The 20,885-nt window shown below is 35.9% G+C and overlaps 2 protein-coding genes, 1 long non-coding RNA gene and 2 other non-coding genes across 5 annotated transcripts; 1 reads left to right on the forward strand and 4 right to left on the reverse strand.

Annotated features, from left to right (window-relative positions):
* Window positions 1–654: 654 nt before the first annotated feature.
* On the reverse strand, window positions 655–5,663 carry LOC116289442 (uncharacterized). The gene is made up of 6 exons (XM_031696384.2): window positions 5,431–5,663; window positions 5,018–5,062; window positions 3,380–3,457; window positions 2,661–3,056; window positions 1,716–1,970; window positions 655–1,400 (listed from the first exon to the last, which is right to left on the reverse strand). Exons 2-6 carry the CDS (start codon window positions 5,055–5,057, stop codon window positions 1,207–1,209), a joined length of 963 nt encoding a protein of 320 aa, XP_031552244.1. The 5' UTR covers window positions 5,058–5,062; window positions 5,431–5,663; the 3' UTR covers window positions 655–1,206.
* A 2,119-nt stretch (window positions 5,664–7,782) lies between these two features.
* On the reverse strand, window positions 7,783–9,669 carry LOC116289443 (uncharacterized). The gene is made up of 4 exons (XR_016119968.1): window positions 9,649–9,669; window positions 9,357–9,480; window positions 9,217–9,290; window positions 7,783–7,894 (listed from the first exon to the last, which is right to left on the reverse strand). It is a non-coding gene; the product is annotated as an uncharacterized LOC116289443 (long non-coding RNA).
* Window positions 9,670–9,746: 77 nt separating this feature from the next.
* Trnap-cgg (transfer RNA proline (anticodon CGG)) lies at window positions 9,747–9,818 on the forward strand. Its single transcript has one exon. It is a non-coding gene; the product is annotated as a tRNA-Pro (tRNA).
* Window positions 9,819–10,458: 640 nt separating this feature from the next.
* On the reverse strand, window positions 10,459–10,530 carry Trnap-ugg (transfer RNA proline (anticodon UGG)). The gene has a single exon. It is a non-coding gene; the product is annotated as a tRNA-Pro (tRNA).
* A 659-nt stretch (window positions 10,531–11,189) lies between these two features.
* On the reverse strand, window positions 11,190–19,729 carry LOC116289447 (uncharacterized). The gene is made up of 4 exons (XM_031696387.2): window positions 19,622–19,729; window positions 18,223–18,364; window positions 16,894–16,978; window positions 11,190–15,754 (listed from the first exon to the last, which is right to left on the reverse strand). Exons 2-4 carry the CDS (start codon window positions 18,331–18,333, stop codon window positions 12,294–12,296), a joined length of 3,657 nt encoding a protein of 1,218 aa, XP_031552247.1. The 5' UTR covers window positions 18,334–18,364; window positions 19,622–19,729; the 3' UTR covers window positions 11,190–12,293.
* Between the last annotated feature and the right edge of the window lie 1,156 nt (window positions 19,730–20,885).

The following is a 20,885-nucleotide window of genomic DNA, read 5'->3' on the forward strand; positions in this document are numbered from 1 at the left end:
TTATTTTAAATTAAGTACTCCGTCTCATTTATCAAAAATATATTAAACCATAAACATATTGATATTTTTCTTTTCTTTAAATCAAAAGAGATGGAAGGATTTCTCTCCAAAAGGTAATTTACATAAAAAGGACGAAGCGGATAGTTTATGAACGCCCTACTGTTGCTAAGGCACGTTATAGTGTCAGAAGTAATAACAGAAAACTGAATGTATTGAGAATCAAATGCAACGTAAATAAGATGGAAGATTAAACAGCCGGAAGGAATTCAGGTCCCGTTTTTATGACTTCTTATTAATTAATAAAAAATAATGTATACTCTTCTTCTTTCTAATTAATAAATAGATAATAAATATTCAGAGCACTCACTGAATACTATTTTAATTTCCAAATACTAACTATTTTCTTAATTCGTCTTACTACCGTTTTGTACGTAAAGCCAATTTAGAGTGATAAAACACATTGTACAGCGATCCACAAACGGCTTTAAATATCAACCAATCACGACATAAGATCAAAATCAGTGACGACAAAATTTGAGTAAAGTTTTAATGACAAATGTAAAACTAAAATGTTTGAAAAATCTTTGGCTTTCCAGTCGAAAGGACAAGTCTATTTTTCAATTACAATTTAAATATGATACACACAGCAAAACATACAACTCCCATATTTTATTTTCATAATGGAATATAGAACACCCTACGTAAGTCATTATACACTGATTTACATTACAAATAATGTAATCGATAATCAAACGTTTTAATCGATAACGCGTCGTTTGTGAACTTCTTGGATGACAAAAATACAGCTAAATTTATTTAAAACTGGGTAGTGAGCTAATTTAGCCAATTTAGCTCAAGACCACCTGCGTGGGATCGCTTACATGGTGTAGAGCTTATAAGTATGAATAACGTCATAATCTTCACATCACTACGCATGCTCAGTTTGCTGCTAATTCCAAGCATCAGTCGAGGCATTCACTCGCTTCCCTCCCCAAGTTACAATTTAATGACAAACACAAACTGATTTACAATAGTCTTTAAATTGACATGTACATATTTTTTACGAAAAAGGGTCAAACTCATTGATACAATGACGATTGGCAGCATTTGGTTGCTCCCCCTCTTTTCGTTGAAAGTAAAACTATCATTCTAACACGCATTGTCATTGGTCGAAAATGCTCTCCAGTTTTCGTCGTGATATCAGTCTTAATGATGGTGTGCCATGTGGGATCTTTTTAGAACTGCCTCTTCAACGGAATCGCTGTTTACAGCAGTTTTGCGGTTAGGCCTTGCTGTTTTGAGTGGGAGGTAGTCATCTGCAGCAGTAGCTGCATCAATGGGAGTGTCGCCATAGACGGGGGCGCTGATATCAGCAAATGGTTTCTTAGCTGGGGCTGGGGCTACCAAAGAAAAAAGAAATGCAATGAAAAAATTGACTCAAGAAATTACAAGCCATTGAAATGCAGCGCATCTTATCATACAAATCGTTATAGCAAAACCGATTTTCCGTATGCCAATTGAATGATGGTCTCATTTTAATTTACCCCTACTGCCAAAAATGGTTCGCGAATTTTCTTAATCATTAAAATCTGTATTTCATGAGATAACAGGCCCTAAAACAGCCGACCCCTTATTAATTAAGTGCGCATGCTACCCGTTATCAGTTTTCCGTGCCACGTTGCAAAGGCAAATAGGATGTCCAAAAAAGTTCTCACCTTTAGGCAAGAGTCCGCATTGTTTGACAAGAGCAGAGATTTCATCTTTAGTCAAAGCGTAGTTATAGATTCTGAAGTCATCGATGAATCCCTTTAGAGGTCTGTTAGCCTTGTGGTCACCGATACCAGCACGTGATACCCAGTCACGTGACAGGAGACCAGAGCCAATGGTCATGTTACGGAGAACACCGTTAACGTAGATCTTGGATTTTCCGCTGGCTGAATCGTAGGTTCCAGCAACATGGGTCCATTTGTCTGCGAACAAAGAAAGAAGTCATAAGCCATCTCAGTTGTCCATAATAATTGAACTCTCGATTAAAAAAGGAGTTAATTAAACATCTTTCTAGAATAATTTATCTAATCATTCGCCATCTCTTTAAAGCCAAAATGGAAGGTCCTTGCTTTGTGATACAATCTTGTGATGTCACGAGGATGTCGTTTCTTTTTCTCATGATGATGATGATGATGAAACTATTTTTATTATATAATTGCCAATGAAATATCTATTTTTCTCTATTTCGAAAATTGATATCTTCACACGTGAAAATAACATTGCGATGGCTATTCAAAAATACACGGAAAGAATTACCTGAAAAAGCCAAAACATACTTCATTGATAATTATATAATAAACAGAATATTACATGGCTGCTTGAAGATAGGAATTTTATCTTCTCGTGTTGAAAATCTCAACACTCAAAGATAAAATTCGTATCTCCGCGTGCCCTTGTAATATCCTCTATATATTATCCAGGGTAATCCCTTCAGTGACCTTAGGGACATGGGAGCCGGTATTCATATAATACATGACTAGAAACAGTCGACTTTCAGGGGAAATAATGCCAATAATTAAATACCCCAATATTTGTGTAAATGAAACGCCATAAACTACAACCAAAGGTGTCACCACAGGTAGTCCAGATGGCTAAAAGCAGGATAAACTAACCTTGTTGAACGAGGTTGCCTTCGGCAGTATTAGAGAAGATAGTGATTTGACTCTCGTTTCTATGGAACCATCTAACCATACCATTGTTGACTTCAAAGTGGTACTGACCACACGCATGCGTGCTTCCGATAGTATCAAAAATAGAGTGGCTACCGACGACTTCTTTAAGATTAATCCAAGCAGCAACCGTTACAGCAACGTATGGCTTGCCTTGGAAGGTGTCTCCATGGAAGAGGATGTCTCCACAGTAAGTATAAGCTGCATTGCCGCATTTTCCTTGCTGGAAGTTTACAAGGATGGCACCTGCCATTAGGTAACCGTTGTTTAAATAACCTGATGAATCTCCTACGACCTCTCCGTGTGTTTTGTTGAACTCGAGCTTACATACTAGTCTCTCTAGATAAGAGAAAGAAATAAGAACGATCAAAGAAATCCTTCATCATCCGAATTTCCTTCGTCTATTGACGTTGTGAACTTATTAGCCATCCAAAGGTTGAGGGAAAAGACTGGCTCGAGTTGGCATTGCAATGCATCTCTGGCCTTATTTAGGGGATATAATTCCAAGATGGCGTCGATTTAGTCCCCTAACCTGAAACAGACCCAAGATGCACTGCAACGCCAACTCAATCACGTTTCCCCCTCAACCTCAGAATGGGTAGTAGATTTGCTCGAACTATAGTTTAGTTCTTTAGTTCTTCTTTAGTTCTTCCATTACTTACTGTCTGGAGGCAATCCCCCTGCGCCACTAGCTGGTACTGCTGAGGGGACACTTTGTCTTTTAGATGAATTTGCCTGAACTGCAACAAAAGCATAAAAGACATATTAAAAAGTTGATAAAAAAAAAATGTTATCGCTATTGACCACCGCAAGTACAACAGTGGCGCAGCTCAACGGGACTGGATGTGAAGGCGCCGGGTTTAGACATGTCTTTCCCAATCCTCCGCGACTTAATAAAACACAGGTATCTCAGACATAATAGGAAGGTCATGAAGGTATATGTAGTGTAACCGGTCACCAAGCACTAACAATCACTGAGAAGAACATTGGACTTGGTTTTCCACCTGCGGGCAAGATCGACCTCTAGGTCGTCAGTTAAACAATGGCCCAAGTTTAACCATGTGGTACCAAAGATTTGGGTTTACAAAACAATCAATATTTTCAAGACCAAAAAAATTGATTCTCGTGAAATGTGTCTATAGAGTTTGGCGCGCTTTCTTGGTGCACCATCTCTTTATCTATATTCACATTTAAAGTTGTTATTTATAAATGTAATATTCCAAAAATCCCTTTTAAATGTTGGTCAAAATTTTAACTGAAAATTGAGATGGATAGATTTAAAAGGTCTAAAAAAGCTTAAAACCACTTAAGAATTAAGAATATTCTAGCTAATCATAGAGAGCGGATGGATTTTAGGACAACGCGCCACCCGCAACACTAAAAACCAGCCACTCTATTTACTGAGAACTTTGATTCAAAATCTATTGTTCAACTTTAAGTAACAAATGAATCGATATAGTTAAACAAACTAACAGACAAAATACTTCAGTGTAAAGTAGTTACAGTTAGATAAACCGTTTACTGAGATAGAAATGAACGTCATCCAACTCTGTAGTCTAATGTTCGGCGAATCGTTTTAAAACAACCGTACGTTATCTAAATAGAGGCGTGGCGCTACTTTCAGGTCCTGCGTTTAAAAACATTGATTGTCTCGTCCCTCTCAGTGACAGGACAGACTTTACGTGATCGCTTAATCTCTCTAGTATCTCAGTAATACGTAGAATAAAAGAAATGAAGTGATACACAACGTTTGAAACTTCAATGGCAATGGGATGAAAGTTCTTTACAATCGGCAAACATATAACCACATAAATTATAAAACATCCGAAAAGGACGAAATTTTGTGACAAAAAATAAAATAAATAAATAAACGGTCAACGAAAAAGAACTGAATAAAATGATAGATTTTATTTTTACTTCACGAACAATTAGTTCTGGTGCGTTTGAGACTCATGACACCGAGTGACGAGAAATTATCGAAAAGGTTCAGTAAAAAAGAAATTTTGAAATTTTTTGTTCACAGTCCATGACGGTAATTCCCGTTTCAAGAAAGACGACTTTGTGGTGCAATTACTCATTTCAAACACGAGTAGTAGTAAACTTGAAATACTTTTTCAGCAATTTGCTTAATTTGAAGAGAAAAAAGTCACCAGTAAAATTTGAGTCATAGAACCGAGTTAAAGAATTATCACTGAAGTTGACAGTTCAATCAAAGATACAATCTTAAGCACCTTTATGAAGTACTTCCCCCCGTAACGAATTGAAAACACAAATTAGTTAAATTACATTAGTTAGCTTACCTGCAATGAAGAGTCCTAAAACCACCAACAAACTCTTCATCTTTCCTAGAAAAAATTAAGTACAGGTTGAGTGAAATTCAACGCACTAGCAGACACTAGCCAGTAATATCAAAATCGGGACCTTTTGGGAAGCTACTTTTGTCTGTTTGAATTGAATGCCCTTTTTTCTAGACTTTTTTTGGTGCCTTACGGGAGACTTCGGCAAATAAATTCCCCTCTTTAGATATTTTTGTCCAAATTTTCACTTTTGGCACTGATTTGATCGATCTAAGACAATGGGTCCATTAGATATTCTCTACTTATCTACTGCTAATTAAACTTCAAATATCGAGTGAAACCTTTCGTAACTTTTAACAGGATTTCGTTAATAACAATAAGGGGAATAAAGATGGTTTTAAAAGTAAATGGCTTACCTGTTTGTCCGAAAAACTCCCTTAAAAATTCAAGAAAGTTCGGAGTGACTTTCCTAAGTTGACAGAGAAGATTGTTGTTTCTTGATGGACGTGGTTACTCAACAAGTCTTATTTCATGGCACCACACATTCCAATCCAATGATCCATGCAACAGGGTACCCGTCACATTGTTCTCGGAGTGGCGACCCTGTTCACACGACTAAAATTTCTTCCACACACGAATAAAACAAAAAGAAAAAGAACAAATACTCGAAACGGAATTGACTGCGTTTTCGTTTGGGAAAACATCGACTAGAAGATTTCATTCCAAAAGTACTTACTTATAATCTTTTTAAACATATTCAAATGAAAATATTTTTAATGATTTTTTCGTTATCTGCAGGTCCTTCAACTGGATTAGACCAGTTGTAACGGTTCACCACTTTTGACAGTGCTTTGCTAAAATTACGCCAAAAACAAAAATCTTCGTGATCAATGGTAGAATCGAGGGAATTTATTTTCAACAATTTTGGGCGTGACCCAAAATCCAATTTTTTTTTCTTGGCTAAGAAAATTAAAATTTTATTCTGCAAATTTTTCGGAGGACAAAATTTGCAAGCATTTCTAAGTCTTGCAGCATCAAATATTCATTAGTTATGGTGATAACATTTCTTCACTTCGACACCAATACTTTCGAAGTTCAATGGTGTCATGCCCCTTTTGACAGAGGGATCCTTGACTCTAATTAACCTTGATTAAGCAAACTATGGGTGGAAAAATCGTAAAAAAAAAACTAGACAAATCCGAGAGGTAGAACGTTGTTTATCTTAATGCTGCTTCCAAGAAAATCTTAGACAAGAAATATGATTTTTTTCCACGAAAACAATTACTTTGAAAAATTTTCTTTTTTTCTTTCACTTAGTTCTAATTAATTTCTCTTTCTCTCGATGTAAGTTTTATTTCAAAATATTTTGTATTCAGGGGTAAATTAGAAAAAAAATATCTGCCTCCAAGTTAATTCTTTCACATTAACATTTCAATAAACAAAGATTTAGAACTAAAAACACGACGTTTTGGTGGGGCATTTCTAGAAGCTAGGCCAGGCAAGAAACAAGAAATAGCATTCAAGCTTTTATATTAATGCTTTCCCGTTATTATTTTGACAATTTTTTAAATCTATTCCTTTATTTAATGTTTGATACTGGATAAGTCAAGGGCTATGAATAATAATTATGGAGTACTACTTATTTAATATTGTTTTGACTTTAATAGATAATTCTCCAAGGACAGCTGAGATTGATAAAATATCAGGATATCAGGCAATAATAATAGTATAATATAGTCCAATAAATACAGCTACCCCCAACCCAAATGTCTCATGGAAGTCAAGGGCGGATCCAGCCAAAATTTTAGGGGGGGGCTAATTGAGTTTCTTCTGTCAACACAACAGAAAACAATATAAAAAAGTATCGTTTTTTTCTGCTGAAGGGGGGGCTTCAGCCCCCCTTTAACCCCCCCCCCCCGGATCCACCTTTGGAAGTAGCAGGCAAGAATAGAAAACAAAAAGGTTTGAAGAGGAATTCCAAAATGGCCACCACACAGAAAATTCTGGCATGATCTGCATCACAAACTGGTTTTGATTTCATTCTACTGAGCATAAACCAGCTTCACAAGATTTCACAAACTCATGGGACCACCCATGGAACTGCCACTGATCAGGATGATGATTCCAGAAACAAAAAAGTTTGAAGAGGAATTCCAAAATGGCCACCACACAGAAAAGTCTGGCATGATCTGCATCACAAACTGGTTTTGATTTCATTCTACTGAGCATAAACCAGCTTTACAAGATTTCTCAAACTCATGGGACCACCCATGGAACTGCCACTGACTCCAGTGCATGCATGACCAAAGTAGATATATAGTTCATGTAGTGCTCAACTTCCATTGACTTCCAAAACTGTCATGAAAATAACTCTTTCTAAAAAGCATGATATGACAGAAAGAATTCTGAAATATTTTAAAATATTATTTTCTTATTCTTCATATCAGATTCCCATAGAAAGTTAATATCTAAATGAGATGTATAGTCAGTGAAGGCATTGACCCTGGAGCAGCAATGAGCCAATATTAACCATCAGTATAGATCAGATATAATATCCCAAAGCTACAATTAAACCATTCAAGAGTTGTTAATTGTGGAGAGCAGATGATTTCAGGTACAGTATAAAATTGACGATGACGTCAGGTATAGTATTAAATTAGACATTTACATAAATGAGCTAGGAATACTATTATATACCTTAGAACATAAGAACTGTCTTTGTTCATGTATGTCCATCATTTGAGACTTAAGTCAGCTGGGTGAGAAGATATGGTTCAAGACCGAGAGTTTAATTAAGTACCATGCAAGGCCCATTTTCCATCATTCAATAGTTTAATAAACTACTAACAAGGTTTTGCAAGCCACAAGCATGACTCAAACCTAGAATAAAAATAATGAATCAAAATTTTACAAACTCAGGACTATCAATCAGCTATAATAAACTAGTTATTGACGTGATTTGGGTTTATATACTACAATTTCATGTGTGGCTGGAGGGGACATTATCAGATCTTTTGTTACAAGACAATATACCATCAACACAATAGATAATGAGCCCCCTCCTGTGGGGACATTAGACTAGTTACTCAATCCTCCTAAGCCAAATTACAGTCAAGGACAATATTACAGTCAAGGAAGTGCACCCCCCTGGACTGTTCCCTACACAATTTGTGTCTCTGGTATTTGATTGGATGAAGAATAAATTCTTGTGCAATGTGATTGGTCTTGCAAATACCTTGCCATGCATGACTGCGTTTACGCTCAGCAAGCTTTTCACAGTCAGACAAAAACTACTCTACAGAGGACCACAAATAAAATACTGTGATACACACATAAGTAAAAATTATTTTTTGAGGCTATATCCCTTGATGAAAGGATTTTTGTCTGGGTCTTCCAGTTTTCTTCCCTCTGCAAAAACCTTACTTGATTTATAGTACACTCAACAAAATTACTCGACTCTGATTGGTCAAGAGGAGTACAATTATAGCGTTAATAATTGTACTCCGTAGGAGCACCGAATTAAGTAGCTATGGAAACACGGCCAAAACAATGTTAAAACAATTATTTTCTATCATTTTGTACTTAAAAAACATATAAATAAAATTTTAAAGCCATAAGAACTAATCTTTTTTATGAATTTCAGTTGCACGATGGACTGAAAATTGGCTGACAAATAGACAAAGATAAACAGCGTCGCTTCGCACTTTTTACTGAAATTTTGTTGAGTGAACTATAAACAAAAAATCGCACGATCATTTCCTATACTAATTCCAATTTACCAAGACCCCTAACCTCTGTTTCACCCCCTCCCCCACACAGCAGAAACTTTTATCCAATCAAAAAAGTAGAGCATGATAATTAATTGATCATTTACTTTTATCTCAAGATCAGGGTATTGACGGTATTCCTCCCTATACATTATCCCAATGCACTTAAATCATCACTTGTTTTAAGCATCAGTCTACAGGGACAGAGGAGCAGTTTTTCGATTGGGGGGGGGGGGGGGGGCTCAATAGTGACATTGTATGGCAAGGTGGGGGAGCTGAGTTTAGTGAAAATTTTTAATTTTTAATTTTTATTTCTGGGGCTGATAGGAAAGCAAAAGATATTGTGCAACATAAATTTCTGCAACCCCACCTCCCTCCCCCTCTCCCCCTCACCTCAATTATCTTCTATAAAATTAATATATTTTTATGAGATACCTTTGGAACCAGGGGTAGTCTGGAGTTTTTTCAAGGTGTATTTGAAAATTAGAAGATGAGCTTGATAGGAGCATCTAAATGTGAAAATAACAAATTAGTTTAGTTTATATTAGTTTATTTGTCACAATATAAACACATACATTTTATAAAACTTGAGACAAATTTTGTGACTGACGAAGAAAACAGAACTTTCGTCCCCATATTCATATTCCCTCTCCATACAGTACAAACATGATGTTTGACACAAGACGCCATCTTGAAAACCTACTAACAAAAATTGGTGCACGTTTAACACTAAAAAATTACCAAAAAATCTGCAAGATTTTGCCAGAAGATTTTTAAACAAAGCTTGCATTAACAGTGATTAATGTAAAATAATACAGACGTGACTTTAAAAGTAACAAAAATAGTCAAAACACAATGAAGACAAACCTCACAACTTGTCCTCGTCTTACCATGTGACATCAATGAAGCGTAAAGAGAGCCAAAACAAATCACTATACTTTTTTGACCTTTGAATGGTGAGCGTTGGCTCAGTGGTCTAGTGGTATGATTCTCGCTTCGGGTGCGAGAGGTCACGGGTTCGATTCCCGTCTGAGCCCTTTTTTTTTTCATCTTTATCTTCCTATATTTTTCCTCTTTCAATGGAAGACGTTAACAATTTCCTTTCCTTTCACTAATAAAACACGACAATATTCATTGTTACCAAAACTCAGTATTTCCATAAATTTCAGTATTTTTAGTACACTTTTCATTTCGAAGGCCCAAGGAAACATTTGGCTGCAAAAATATTTATTAGGTGACCTAGATTTAGAAAACTAGAATAAAATGAGCTAATACAATCTCTTCAATTTTATTATATTTTGACCATTACATTCTGACTTTTTCTCCATACTTTCACACACACCAAAAAAGCAATGTTTGGGCTTCCTTTGTTTTTAATTCAAAATTTTTAAATCCAAACCTCGTACTAGTAATTATTCTGCTGAAACTCAAATTTTGGAACCAATATAGTCACTACATATTTTGCATATTACTTACTAATAAGCCATTTGTAAATACAAAAGTTACCAAGTTATTTAAAAATATATTGAATAGATCATAATATTAAAAAAACACAAATAAAAATATATCATCCCTTACTGATATTAAAGCTTAACTTTCCATTTTGTCCATTTTGTCCTAGAATGTTAGACTTGCACAGTTAAAAGCTTGATTAGGAAAATCAATTTTTAAAAAATGGGGCTCAGACGGGAATCGAACCCGTGGCCTCTCGCACCCAAAGCGAGAATCATACCACTAGACCACTGAGCCATCACACATTCAAACTATTGATAAATAAAGTATATGATCATATATTTCAGCGGGGATACTAAACTCGCAAGTTTGAAATGAAAATACAAAACATAATTTTTGATTCTTTGTTCGTTTATTAATAAAAACAATAGTTTTTAAAGAGTTGTGTTCAATGGCCAACACTAAACACAGGAAACCCAAATATCGAAGCACCCTACATGGAATAACTTCAATGTGTAATATTTTTAATACTGTTATCATCAAGTCTTTTATATGATAAGAACATACTTTGGTTAAAAAAAGTATTATTATAACTTGGACCTATATAATATATATATACATATATATATACACTTGATTGCAGAAAGGTTGTAGTATACATTTATACAAATACCTAATTTATTCAGTATATTTAATGATATGCAAAACAGAAAACTCGCTTTATTTATTATTTGTTTCATTCAATGAACATTAAAATATTTTATTCTTGTGTTTTATATCCTACAGATTATAAATCAATTGGTTTTGAGGGTTAAAAAAGTAAAAATGGCAATATGCATCTCATTAGGTATTTGTATAAATGTATAAATGTATACTACAACGTTTCTGCAATCGAGTGTATATATATATATATATGTGCGTGTAAATAAAGTATATGACTAATGAAGGAAGGGGTCTTTATAGTAATCAAAGTTTACTAATAATCTATGGACTATAATTATAATTCAATAGTATAACAACAATGTCAGCATTCTCAACACTTAAATTTAAGTCTACTTCCGGTCTTGGTCTATATTTCCGGTTTGTATCAGGCAATCAATATGCAGCACTTAGATGGCCTAACAAATAACATTTGTTTGCTTCTTGGAAGCAATCTTTCAGGAAAATATCACAAATTTGAGAAAAAAGAAACAAATTTTTTGGTATCTTTACACCCCAATTGAATAATAATAATAATACATCAAATTCTTCGTTTGCAACCACGTGGTTATTGCTGGTGCCAGGATATTTTTCGGTTCCAATCAAAAAACAATCCTAATGACCATGCAGAGCCACCAATAATGAAACTTTGAGCTAAAAATTGGAGCATTAGAGCATTTCTGAAACGAGCTATGTTCGAATGAAGTTTCCGATTTTATAGTGTAAATATATGGCGAAAACTCACTGGTGGACTAATTTGGTCCACCAGCAATGGAGGCCAAATTTAAAAAAATATTTCACGCAGGCAACAATATCAAACTCACTTTAGACATACATAAGTCGAACTTAAGACATTTAAAACAATAAAAATATTTCATTTAGCGATTTCTTTTTCATTTTTATGACTTTTCAGACCCGTAAGAAGTGTCAGAATTACATGAAGAAAATCAAATTTGCACAACTCGGAAACAAAACGATGAAACGATCTGAAATTTTCTACACTTAGTCACATCATAGTTCTCCAAAACATATCGAAGAATCGAGTTTATAGCATTCATAATTAATTTTAAGTTGTTATTTTCTTGCTCTATGACGTCACGTGCAAACGAAGAATTAGAAAATAGATCTTCAATTACAAGAAGAAGCTATGATTATCCTTTCTGAGAATGGGAATGAGGTCAAAATACATCTTGTTCACCTAATGCATCCATCAATAATACTAAGCAGATGCAAGTCAATTTTGAATACTAATGAAAATAAACATAGGGTTCACTCCTCTTTTTGACGATCTCCCCTAAGGCGTCAGAAAATTCTCCAGTGTAAAATTAACAGGTGCATATGAAAAAGTAATTGGATTTAAATCACGACCTAGTGGTGCTAGCAGACGGCGATATTATACCATGCTGGATATTCATGTGTTTGATTAGATCTCGCTTAAAGAAAAAACTGAGTTTGCAAATTGGACAGTTGAGGCCATGCTTCTCTTTCAAGTGAAGTTTAAGATCTTCAAATGTCAACAACCTCTCAGTGCACTTTTTGCACTTCAATTCCTTTCGACGACAAGGAAGACACATCTTGTAATAATCCTTGGCGAGATCCACGGGGGTTAGAAACTTCGGAGTTCCGTATGGACTTTTACATATAGCACAGACGTGAAGCCAGTGGCACTTGTGACTATTGAGGTGGACAGACAACCGACCGCCATTTTCAAAGCGTCTATTGCATTCACTACACTTGGTCCCCGCAAAAGAAGTATGCAATTTTCGATGCATCTTCACATCTCTCTGGCACATCAATTCAGTTCCACAAAAAACACACTTTTGGAAAGTCGTAATGTCACCTTTCTGTGCCTTTCTGTCCAAAGCAACTTTCTTTGCTGCTTGCACAACTTTCTTTGCCTTCCCAGGTGAAAGACACCTTATAGCTTGACTAAAAGTCGAAGTAGAATTTAACGGAGTTCCTGAAGGGACTGTCAGACTTGGCCGAGGTGATTTCGTTACCACCACAGAGTGAGTAACTACAAATTCGACATAATTGACTCTCACGTTAAAGTCGCCTAAATAAATAACATTTCCGGCCGCTGGCAGTCGTAATGGTTTTGGCAGAACTATCGACACTCTATTACAATTATCCATCCATATCGGAGGCCTTGGTTTCACATCTTTTCCAGACAAATTCCCTGCTTTTAGCGACTCAGAGTTGACAAGAACAGCATCATTATCCCAAACGAAAGACAGAGTCGACTTTTTGATGTAAGTCCCAGCAGTTTCAATATTCGGTCTGCGCCTTATGGAAAAAATTTCATTGCAGTTCTGAGCAACAGAAGTGTTCAAGATCTTAGCGATGACAGCTGGACCTCCGTGTATAGGTACACCAAGAAAAGACGTGGGTTCCTGTCCATCCACTGTACCACTTGGACCTCGTGCAATAGTTACTGGAACGAGCTTGAAGAAGTTACTAAGAGACGATGAATGCCCGTCATTTGAAGTGACAATTCGCCAAGACAGATCAACATAACAAGCTGGAACTTCGGTAACATTTCTCGCTTGCTCCGGTGTCTGGAATAACTGCTTTGCCTCTATCGTATTTGCCCCAGCTTCACAAGTATTTTTGGTTTTTCCACCGGCCTCTTCTTTTGGAGAACCAGTTCTTTTTGAATTATGTTTAACACTTGACCTGGAATTGGAACCAGCTTGCTGAACAGATTCTACACTTGGCGTCTGCTGCATGCAAGTTAGACTGAAAACATTCTCAATGTGACCAAATACGGAAGGTTCAGATTCTGGACAATAAGCTCCATGATTATCAGTCGCACAACTAGGTCCACCTAATTGCTCATTGTTCAAGGAAGTTCCATTGTCGCTTAAGTCATTCTCGTCGATATCTCGGTTAGATTTCTTAACCTTTTTCGCCTCTTTTGAAAAGATCGTTAACCAGCTCGTCACGGGCAAGGTCGACGAAATTGGTACCTCGACCTTGTTCGGGCTATTCATACAGTTGACAATTTCGTTCAATGATCTTTGACTTCGGTTTCTATTCGGCGGAAAATTCCATTTGCGAGACTTTGAGGGAGACTGGTTAGTATTTGTCAAGTTTGATGAAGACAAAGTCTTCGAGTTTGACTCTTCTGTGTTGTTTACCTGAGACATGGCTTGAATGGATTCTCTGCCAGTTTCTGACACACTTTTGAGCGAAGATAAACTTGGTGTGACTGAAGAGACGGTGATACAACTGCTCGAAGCAGAAACTCTACTATTTTGGGTAACACCTGGGCTATTTGAAGAGAGTTCTGAAGACGCAATTCTAGGTAATAGTTTTTGGCGCTTTCTCCTAGAGACTGGATTTTTCTTCTCTACACTACCAATCGTTTTCGACTTTCTACTCTTTTTGCCGTTAACTTCAGCTACTAAACTTTGGAATGGTATGTTCATTTGAATGAATTGTTCGTCAATAAATCGAACATGACTCACATCAACAAGAAGTTCTGATGCTTCATTGTGTTTTTTTCCCGATGTTGTTCTGAGATCATGATTCGTGGAGCTTAGGGTTGTAGAAGGGTTTTCAATCCTTCCTTGAATTTCAATTCTTCCTGGAATCGCGTTGGACGTTCCAGGCACACTCCCTTCGATATTTAGGCGTTGACTTCCCAAATCAAAACTGGGTTTGTTAAGTTTAACTGAATAACCAGAAGTGTAGCGGTCAATTTCAACGATACTTTGTTCAATTAAATCATAGTCTGCTTGCAATACTTTGTTGTCCACTTCCAACTTCTTCTTCTTGGATGGATTTTTAGGAGTATCAACAGTTTTAGGCTGAACGGATTCACTTGAAACAGCCTCACTTTTCAAAGTTCTTCTTCTTCTGTATTTTCTACGAATTGTTCTTTCTATCTTATTTCGACGAACTCGCAGTCTTCCTTTATAACCATTGATGTTATCGCTGGCTTCTCTCTTTCTTTTTAAACCCCTCTTTTGTATGGTGACTTTCTCTTTCATTTTACTTGGTTCTTTTGAAACAAAGTCATTCGAATCTTTAGCCTCACTGACGTCGTTTTCCTTATCCGTAGCAACAATATCATCTTTAAGGTCCTTGACAACAGTGACGTCATTATTGAAACCATTTTCCTTATTCCTAGTGTCATTCTTAACAGTGACGTCATTATTGAAATCAGAATCTTTATCCTCACTGACTTCCTTTTTCATATCCGCAGTGACAATAACATCAATTGGATGCTTGGCAACAGTGACGCCATAACTGAAATAATTATCACTACCAGTGACGTCATGTTTTGTGTTCTTAGTGGCAATTAAATAATCTTTGGCAAGAAGTGAAGGATCTTTAGAAACACTGACGTCACTAATGGAATTATCCTTCGTAGTGATGTCATTTTTCGTGTCCTTTATATATGTGAAACTACCGTCATCAGTTTTGGTATCCATTGTAACATTGACGTCGTCTTTGAAAACTTTTACAAAATCGTTGTCAATTTTTGAATTATTGGTAACTTCTACGTCATTATTGGAATGCTTACTAACATTAACGTCGTTTTGGGAATCTTTTACTAAAATGACGGCATTTTTGGACAGTTCAGTAGTCTGGTCATTTCGGGAAGCCTTGATGATTCTGACGTCACTCTTGGGGTCTTCAGTAGTAATGAGATCTTTGAAATCCAAAGTGACGTCTTCTTTTCTTTTTTTGTGTTTTGCATGTCCCTTGGTGAGAAAAGACTTCTGAACTTCATTGACGATGTCACCCAAACAATAAAGTTTCTTTGATAACGAGGGCTGGGTTTTTCTTCTAGCATAACTGTGTTCTGCCCATTCTGCAAAAACAAATGTTTTTTTAAAAGCATTTAGAATGAAGGCATTTAACCCATAAAATAAAACATACCAGTAACGTGTAATTGTCAAATAGCACAAAAGAAATCAATGGATTTGAGGTGTATTAATGTGTATTAGTCTCTAAAATGATACAAAGTCATAATTTCAGTGTGCAACATGAACTACTTCTCTCCACTTCTCAGTTTCTGTACTGTGAATGTTGGTTGAATAGGAACGTTTGAAGTTTTATTTATTACTTACTGAATAAAAACTCATAATTAAGACGCCATACAAGGTTGGTGCTTTTCATTGCTATGTCGGCAAATTGCACATGAATTATTTTTTATTGGTTAGTTTTCTGAATCTAGTATCAATTCAATGTCATCTTTCCAGTAGGATCATCCTTTTTGATTAACCAACATTAATTTTAAAGCTGACTAAAAATAATGTAATACAACCTTGATAACTTGACTACAGTATATGACGTCATAACCATAAGCTATTATTCAGTACCTAATTAATAAAACTTCAAATGTTCCAAGCTCAACCAACATTCACATTACAGAGACTGAGAAAAGAACAAAAGTACTGTAGTTCATGTTGTCAGTATAAATGTTTAACTCAATTATTGTTTCTATCCTGCGTAGCCCCCTCCTCCCCTCCCACCTCCCCAAAGCACATGCTACATAGGCTAAATTTTTTCACAAAAATTTGGTTTAACACAACAACCATGTACATGTATGGCTGGATAGCCTTGCATGTACAATAGGTAGTTCAGGACGTGTTGAGGAATCAAGGGTGCCATACATGTAGCAGTAGTCCACTCCCCTCCTGATTCTCTGGTTTGATTCATTGACTAAGAATAGAGTAGAGTTTGTCATGTTTCTCCCTTGATTCAACGGTTTTTCTCTGTGTTCTTTGGCAAAACCAAATATGCTAGCAAAACTAAATATGCTATATTTTCTTTTGCTAATAAAGTTCAACCTGTGAGTTAATTAGCCATGCACTGACTTACAGTAGATTAGCCCAGAGGTCATTTCAGGGTTTCATTTATTTGATTGACAAAAGTTCATTGTCCTAGTTCTATGTTGTAACTGTTGTCTCAATCAGTGCGTAGCAATGAAAACAGTAGTAATGTTACCTTTTCCAGTTGATTTAAGAGTCATAGAAGGCATTTTGTAACAGCAAGGCAAGGTAGGTTGTAATGGATCCTTTGGCTTTGAACACTAAAGTAAGAGCAAACAATAAATAACATTAATTATCGATTGTAATTATTTTAAATTTATGATAAAAGATATCACTACAAAAAGCCCTCCCATATCATATTAAGACTTCAGGCTTAATACAAATTACAAATTACATAAAGCTCATGTGAAGTTCATGTTTGACGTGGTCCTTAATGGTTGATTGCTGCTGAGTGAAGAAATAGGTAGCTAGAGCCTCAAGAGAACTACAGCTGTTTTAAACAAACCAATTCACATGCACTAGCTGATCTGATAAAAATTATTAGCCAATTGAATTCAAGAAAATGTGCAAAACTGAGGTATCATTTTTCATCTTAAAATTATGGATTTGCAAGCTACCAAAAAAAAACATTGCCAACAAAAAATACCCTAGGGAATGACACATGGTCTGAGATGGGGGAAAATTTTGCCCAAGCCAAGGAGGTCTATTATTCAGTTAATGCGATCCGTAATCGTATGTACATGCAGTGACTAGCTAATTTCTTAGTTCTATAACCACCACTAGGTTGGCTCAGTTGGTTAAGCATCAGATCTTTGTGCAGGAGATCATGTAAAAACATCTACTGATTAGATCTTCATGTGGCTCTGAATGCCATTGAAGTGAAATGGTGGTCCCATATCTTCACTACCTTAATGCACCATGCATTGGAAGGAAGTTAAAGAAACTAATGAGGAAGTAAAGAAGCCCTGGCAGTGACAACCCTCATGAGTGTCTGGATGTGTATAGGAATTTCAAGAGGGTTGGTAAGTGATATTATCATATGACCCGTATCTGCCTGGGCGCGTGCTCTTAGGAAAACCTTAGGGAAAATGGCATGAGCAGGGCCATACGGCTTTGAGCGAGCAGGGCCGTACAAATCCATACGGCCCTGCTCAAATCCGCACCCTTTCCCTTTTGTAGCTTTTATTTATTTTGTCTTTCTTTCTTTTATTTTAATTATTTTTCTTTTCGTGAGGGTCACATAATATAATATATTATGATAAAATGCTTATTGACTGAGTTAGGTCGGGCCATACAGGAAAATATTTGGCTCTCGCTCATTTGTATGGACCTCACTGTGCTCTGTCCGTACGGCATCACCTCGAGCCAAATATTTTCCCGTACGGCCCTCCCACTCAGTCAATAAGTACATAAAATGTACATGTACCTTAAAAGGGACCTTAATATGTCTTATTGTGCAGAACCAGCCTGCAGTTTTAATAAATAAATAAAATTAGATACTTACATAACAATTTTTATTAGTCCACTTCTGCTGGCCAGTAATCTTGTTACTGTAATGCAATATTTCCCTTGAGGTAGTTTGAACACTTTTCCATTTGATATCATCTGAATCCATTTTCTTGGATTCCAGAAGCAAAAACCACAATCTAAAGACAGCAAATATTAGGGTCATAAACACTGTCAGTCAAATGATCTTTCTTGGAATAAGGTGGGGTTCTTGTTTTAGAATGTAAAGAAGTAAATCCATAATCATTTTGTCAATGGAAATAAGACCTAGGGCAAACATCAAACTTTCCATGCACCGAACTCATTCATAACAATGGATATCAGGTGATATTAATGAGGCAGCATTCTTTGATGTAATTAAGTTCGGTGCATGGAAAGTTCGACGTTAACCCTAGGCCTAATGTGCTTTTGGGTTGCTTCTCATTTGGTTTCTGCTATTTTCAAATCATCAACTATTAAAATCTCAGCCATCTCAAATAGTTGAACTAGAAAATAGGCATAACCAAGCTAAAACTAAATTGGCTGGTCATCATGACCAGTGACTGGCCAGCCGTCATTTTGAGCCTGGTAAGCTAGGGGAACAAAAAGATGCTTCTCTCAAAGGTATAATCATTATATATTCATTAATAATAATAATAGTCTATTAGCATATCAATAGCAAACCACAAGGTTTGAAAAATATGATATTTACAATAAGACGATGCAATACAAAATATAAAATATTTACAAAAATAAAGTATAAAATATTTACAAAAATATTCAATTTAATAGTATTTTGATTCATTTCATAGTGCAAACTAGAGTAAGCCTAACCTATGGCTATCAGCACTCATAGGCACAAAGATTATAGAACTATGGCTATATGACATTTTGACCTACTTTTGACGTCATATCGTGGTAAATAAGAGGACATACCACGCAAAACCATATGGAATTCGTTAACTCTACTATAGTTTACTTTGCATATTTCTCATTGAAACACTTGGTTCATTCTCAAGGCAGTTCCTTTAGGCTATTAAAATTACGAGCATATCAAATGAAATAAAATCAAGCTAAATGGTTCATTTGAAAGAACATTCAGTGGTAGACAGCACGCATGGTCAGCTTTATACCGGAAGAGTTATAATGCTCACAAAATTATATACTTCAAAGAGACTCGATGCTTCGTAGTATTTTTTATAACTAATAGCCTAAAATAGCTGTAAACTCAAGCTAAAATATTATACCAGGATCTGGTCTTTAACACGAAACTTTCGGTACAGATTAAAACTACATTTTTATAAGCTCTTGCGAGTCTAGGGGTCCATTTGTGATTAAACACTCGAGTGGTTTTTCGCTCGTGGTGAATTAGTTTCATACATTGTTCTTCGAAGAGAAAAGATAATGAATAAACTTACCCTGATTGCGTGGATTTTGAGGAAAAAATGAAGGAATATCTTGAAAAAATAAAGATTTGATCTTCTTCTATGAGAGTTTAGTGCATCACTTTACTGGCTTGCTAACCAACACCACTTGTTACCAGACCACCAAGCGTAAGGTCTGCGAGTCATACACAGGAGGACCGGCAGGAAAAGCGTTTTCTATGTTTTAGAGAAGAACGATGAAAACAGGACTAAAGATCTGAAACTTGAATTAAAAGAAAGAGAGAGAGGAGAACAAATATGATACATAAGGAAGAAGGCAAGAAAAGGTAAAAACAATAATGTAATGTCAATTTTTTTTTTGGAACAAATCACTAACGAACGGATGTCTATTAACGAACGAAGATTATCTTTAATATTCTAATTGAATTTAGCGATTCATGCTCACTGTTCACATGATATCGTTCACGATGGCTTTCTTTCTAATAAACTAAATTTTGTATACAGAAAATTTTGCTAACGAGTTGCTACCTAGAAAATGAAAGCCTTAAAATTCATTTTAAGTTTTTTTTTCTTCCGCTTCGAAAACAAATCTGAGATGGCAGTGAAAAGGCCTAGGTATTAAAAATTTTCAAAAAGCTTTAGCGTAATATTTTCAAATAATCTCTATCTAATACGATGAACTTTTCCGATTCTTTATTTATTTTCTAGAAAACTTCCCCAAAGTCTTATGAATTTAATACAGCAAAGAGTAAATTCCTGCTCAAGAAACACGTTGAGCGGGAAAGTCGGCTGGAAATCGGCGGGAAAACGACGCGGCTGACGCGGCTGCTCACAAGTTGGATGCAATATATCTATTAGTACCAATCATCTCTTATAAGAGCCACGACTACTAAAGTTTATGATATCCTATTAGTATTTGCAACTTAATTATTGTATGCAGACGTGATGAAATTCAAGAGTTCAGTGTTCGCATGACACTCAAACTTTTCCCTGAAATGGCTTTGTCGTTCGCCACTTCGGTAAACTTACCTTATTTGGAAAATCTGGCTTTTACAAAGGAAGCCCAAAACGTTTAGCGCGCGAAAAACCCCATGAGTGGAATACCACGAACTTCAAACGTGAACTTCTTATGTTGTGTCGTTTTCATCTGGTTTCAGATTACAATCCTTACGATAATGAGATTTATCATAAAGGTAAGAATATAACTGGTATATATGGTATATATTTATGGTATATCTTTCAGTTTAAGTTATGGATCTGTACTACTCAGAAAATCAGGTGTGGATAAAGTCATTTC

The sequence above is a fragment of the Actinia tenebrosa genome, unplaced genomic scaffold (genome assembly GCF_029948245.1).
Source record: "Actinia tenebrosa isolate PJP-AT-01 unplaced genomic scaffold, QUT_ActTen_1.0 PGA_scaffold16__25_contigs__length_10494907, whole genome shotgun sequence".
Classification (NCBI taxonomy): domain Eukaryota; kingdom Metazoa; phylum Cnidaria; class Anthozoa; order Actiniaria; family Actiniidae; genus Actinia; species Actinia tenebrosa.

Excerpts from the sequence above, each read along its gene's own strand:
- LOC116289442 (XM_031696384.2), bottom strand. The coding sequence starts at position 5,057 with ATGAAGAGTTTGTTGGTGGTTTTAGGACTCTTCATTGCAG. Across the intron at positions 1,971-2,660 it reads AGGCAACCTCGTTCAACAAG|ACAAATGGACCCATGTTGCT; the intron begins GTTAGTTTATCC and ends CTTTGTTCGCAG. Across the intron at positions 1,401-1,715 it reads ATGCGGACTCTTGCCTAAAG|CCCCAGCCCCAGCTAAGAAA; the intron begins GTGAGAACTTTT and ends TTTCTTTGGTAG.
- LOC116289447 (XM_031696387.2), bottom strand. The coding sequence starts at position 18,333 with ATGGATTCAGATGATATCAAATGGAAAAGTGTTCAAACTACCTCAAGG. Across the intron at positions 16,979-18,222 it reads GGACTAATAAAAATTGTTAT|TGTTCAAAGCCAAAGGATCC; the intron begins GTAAGTATCTAA and ends CTCTTACTTTAG. Across the intron at positions 15,755-16,893 it reads TCTTAAATCAACTGGAAAAG|AATGGGCAGAACACAGTTAT; the intron begins GTAACATTACTA and ends TTGTTTTTGCAG.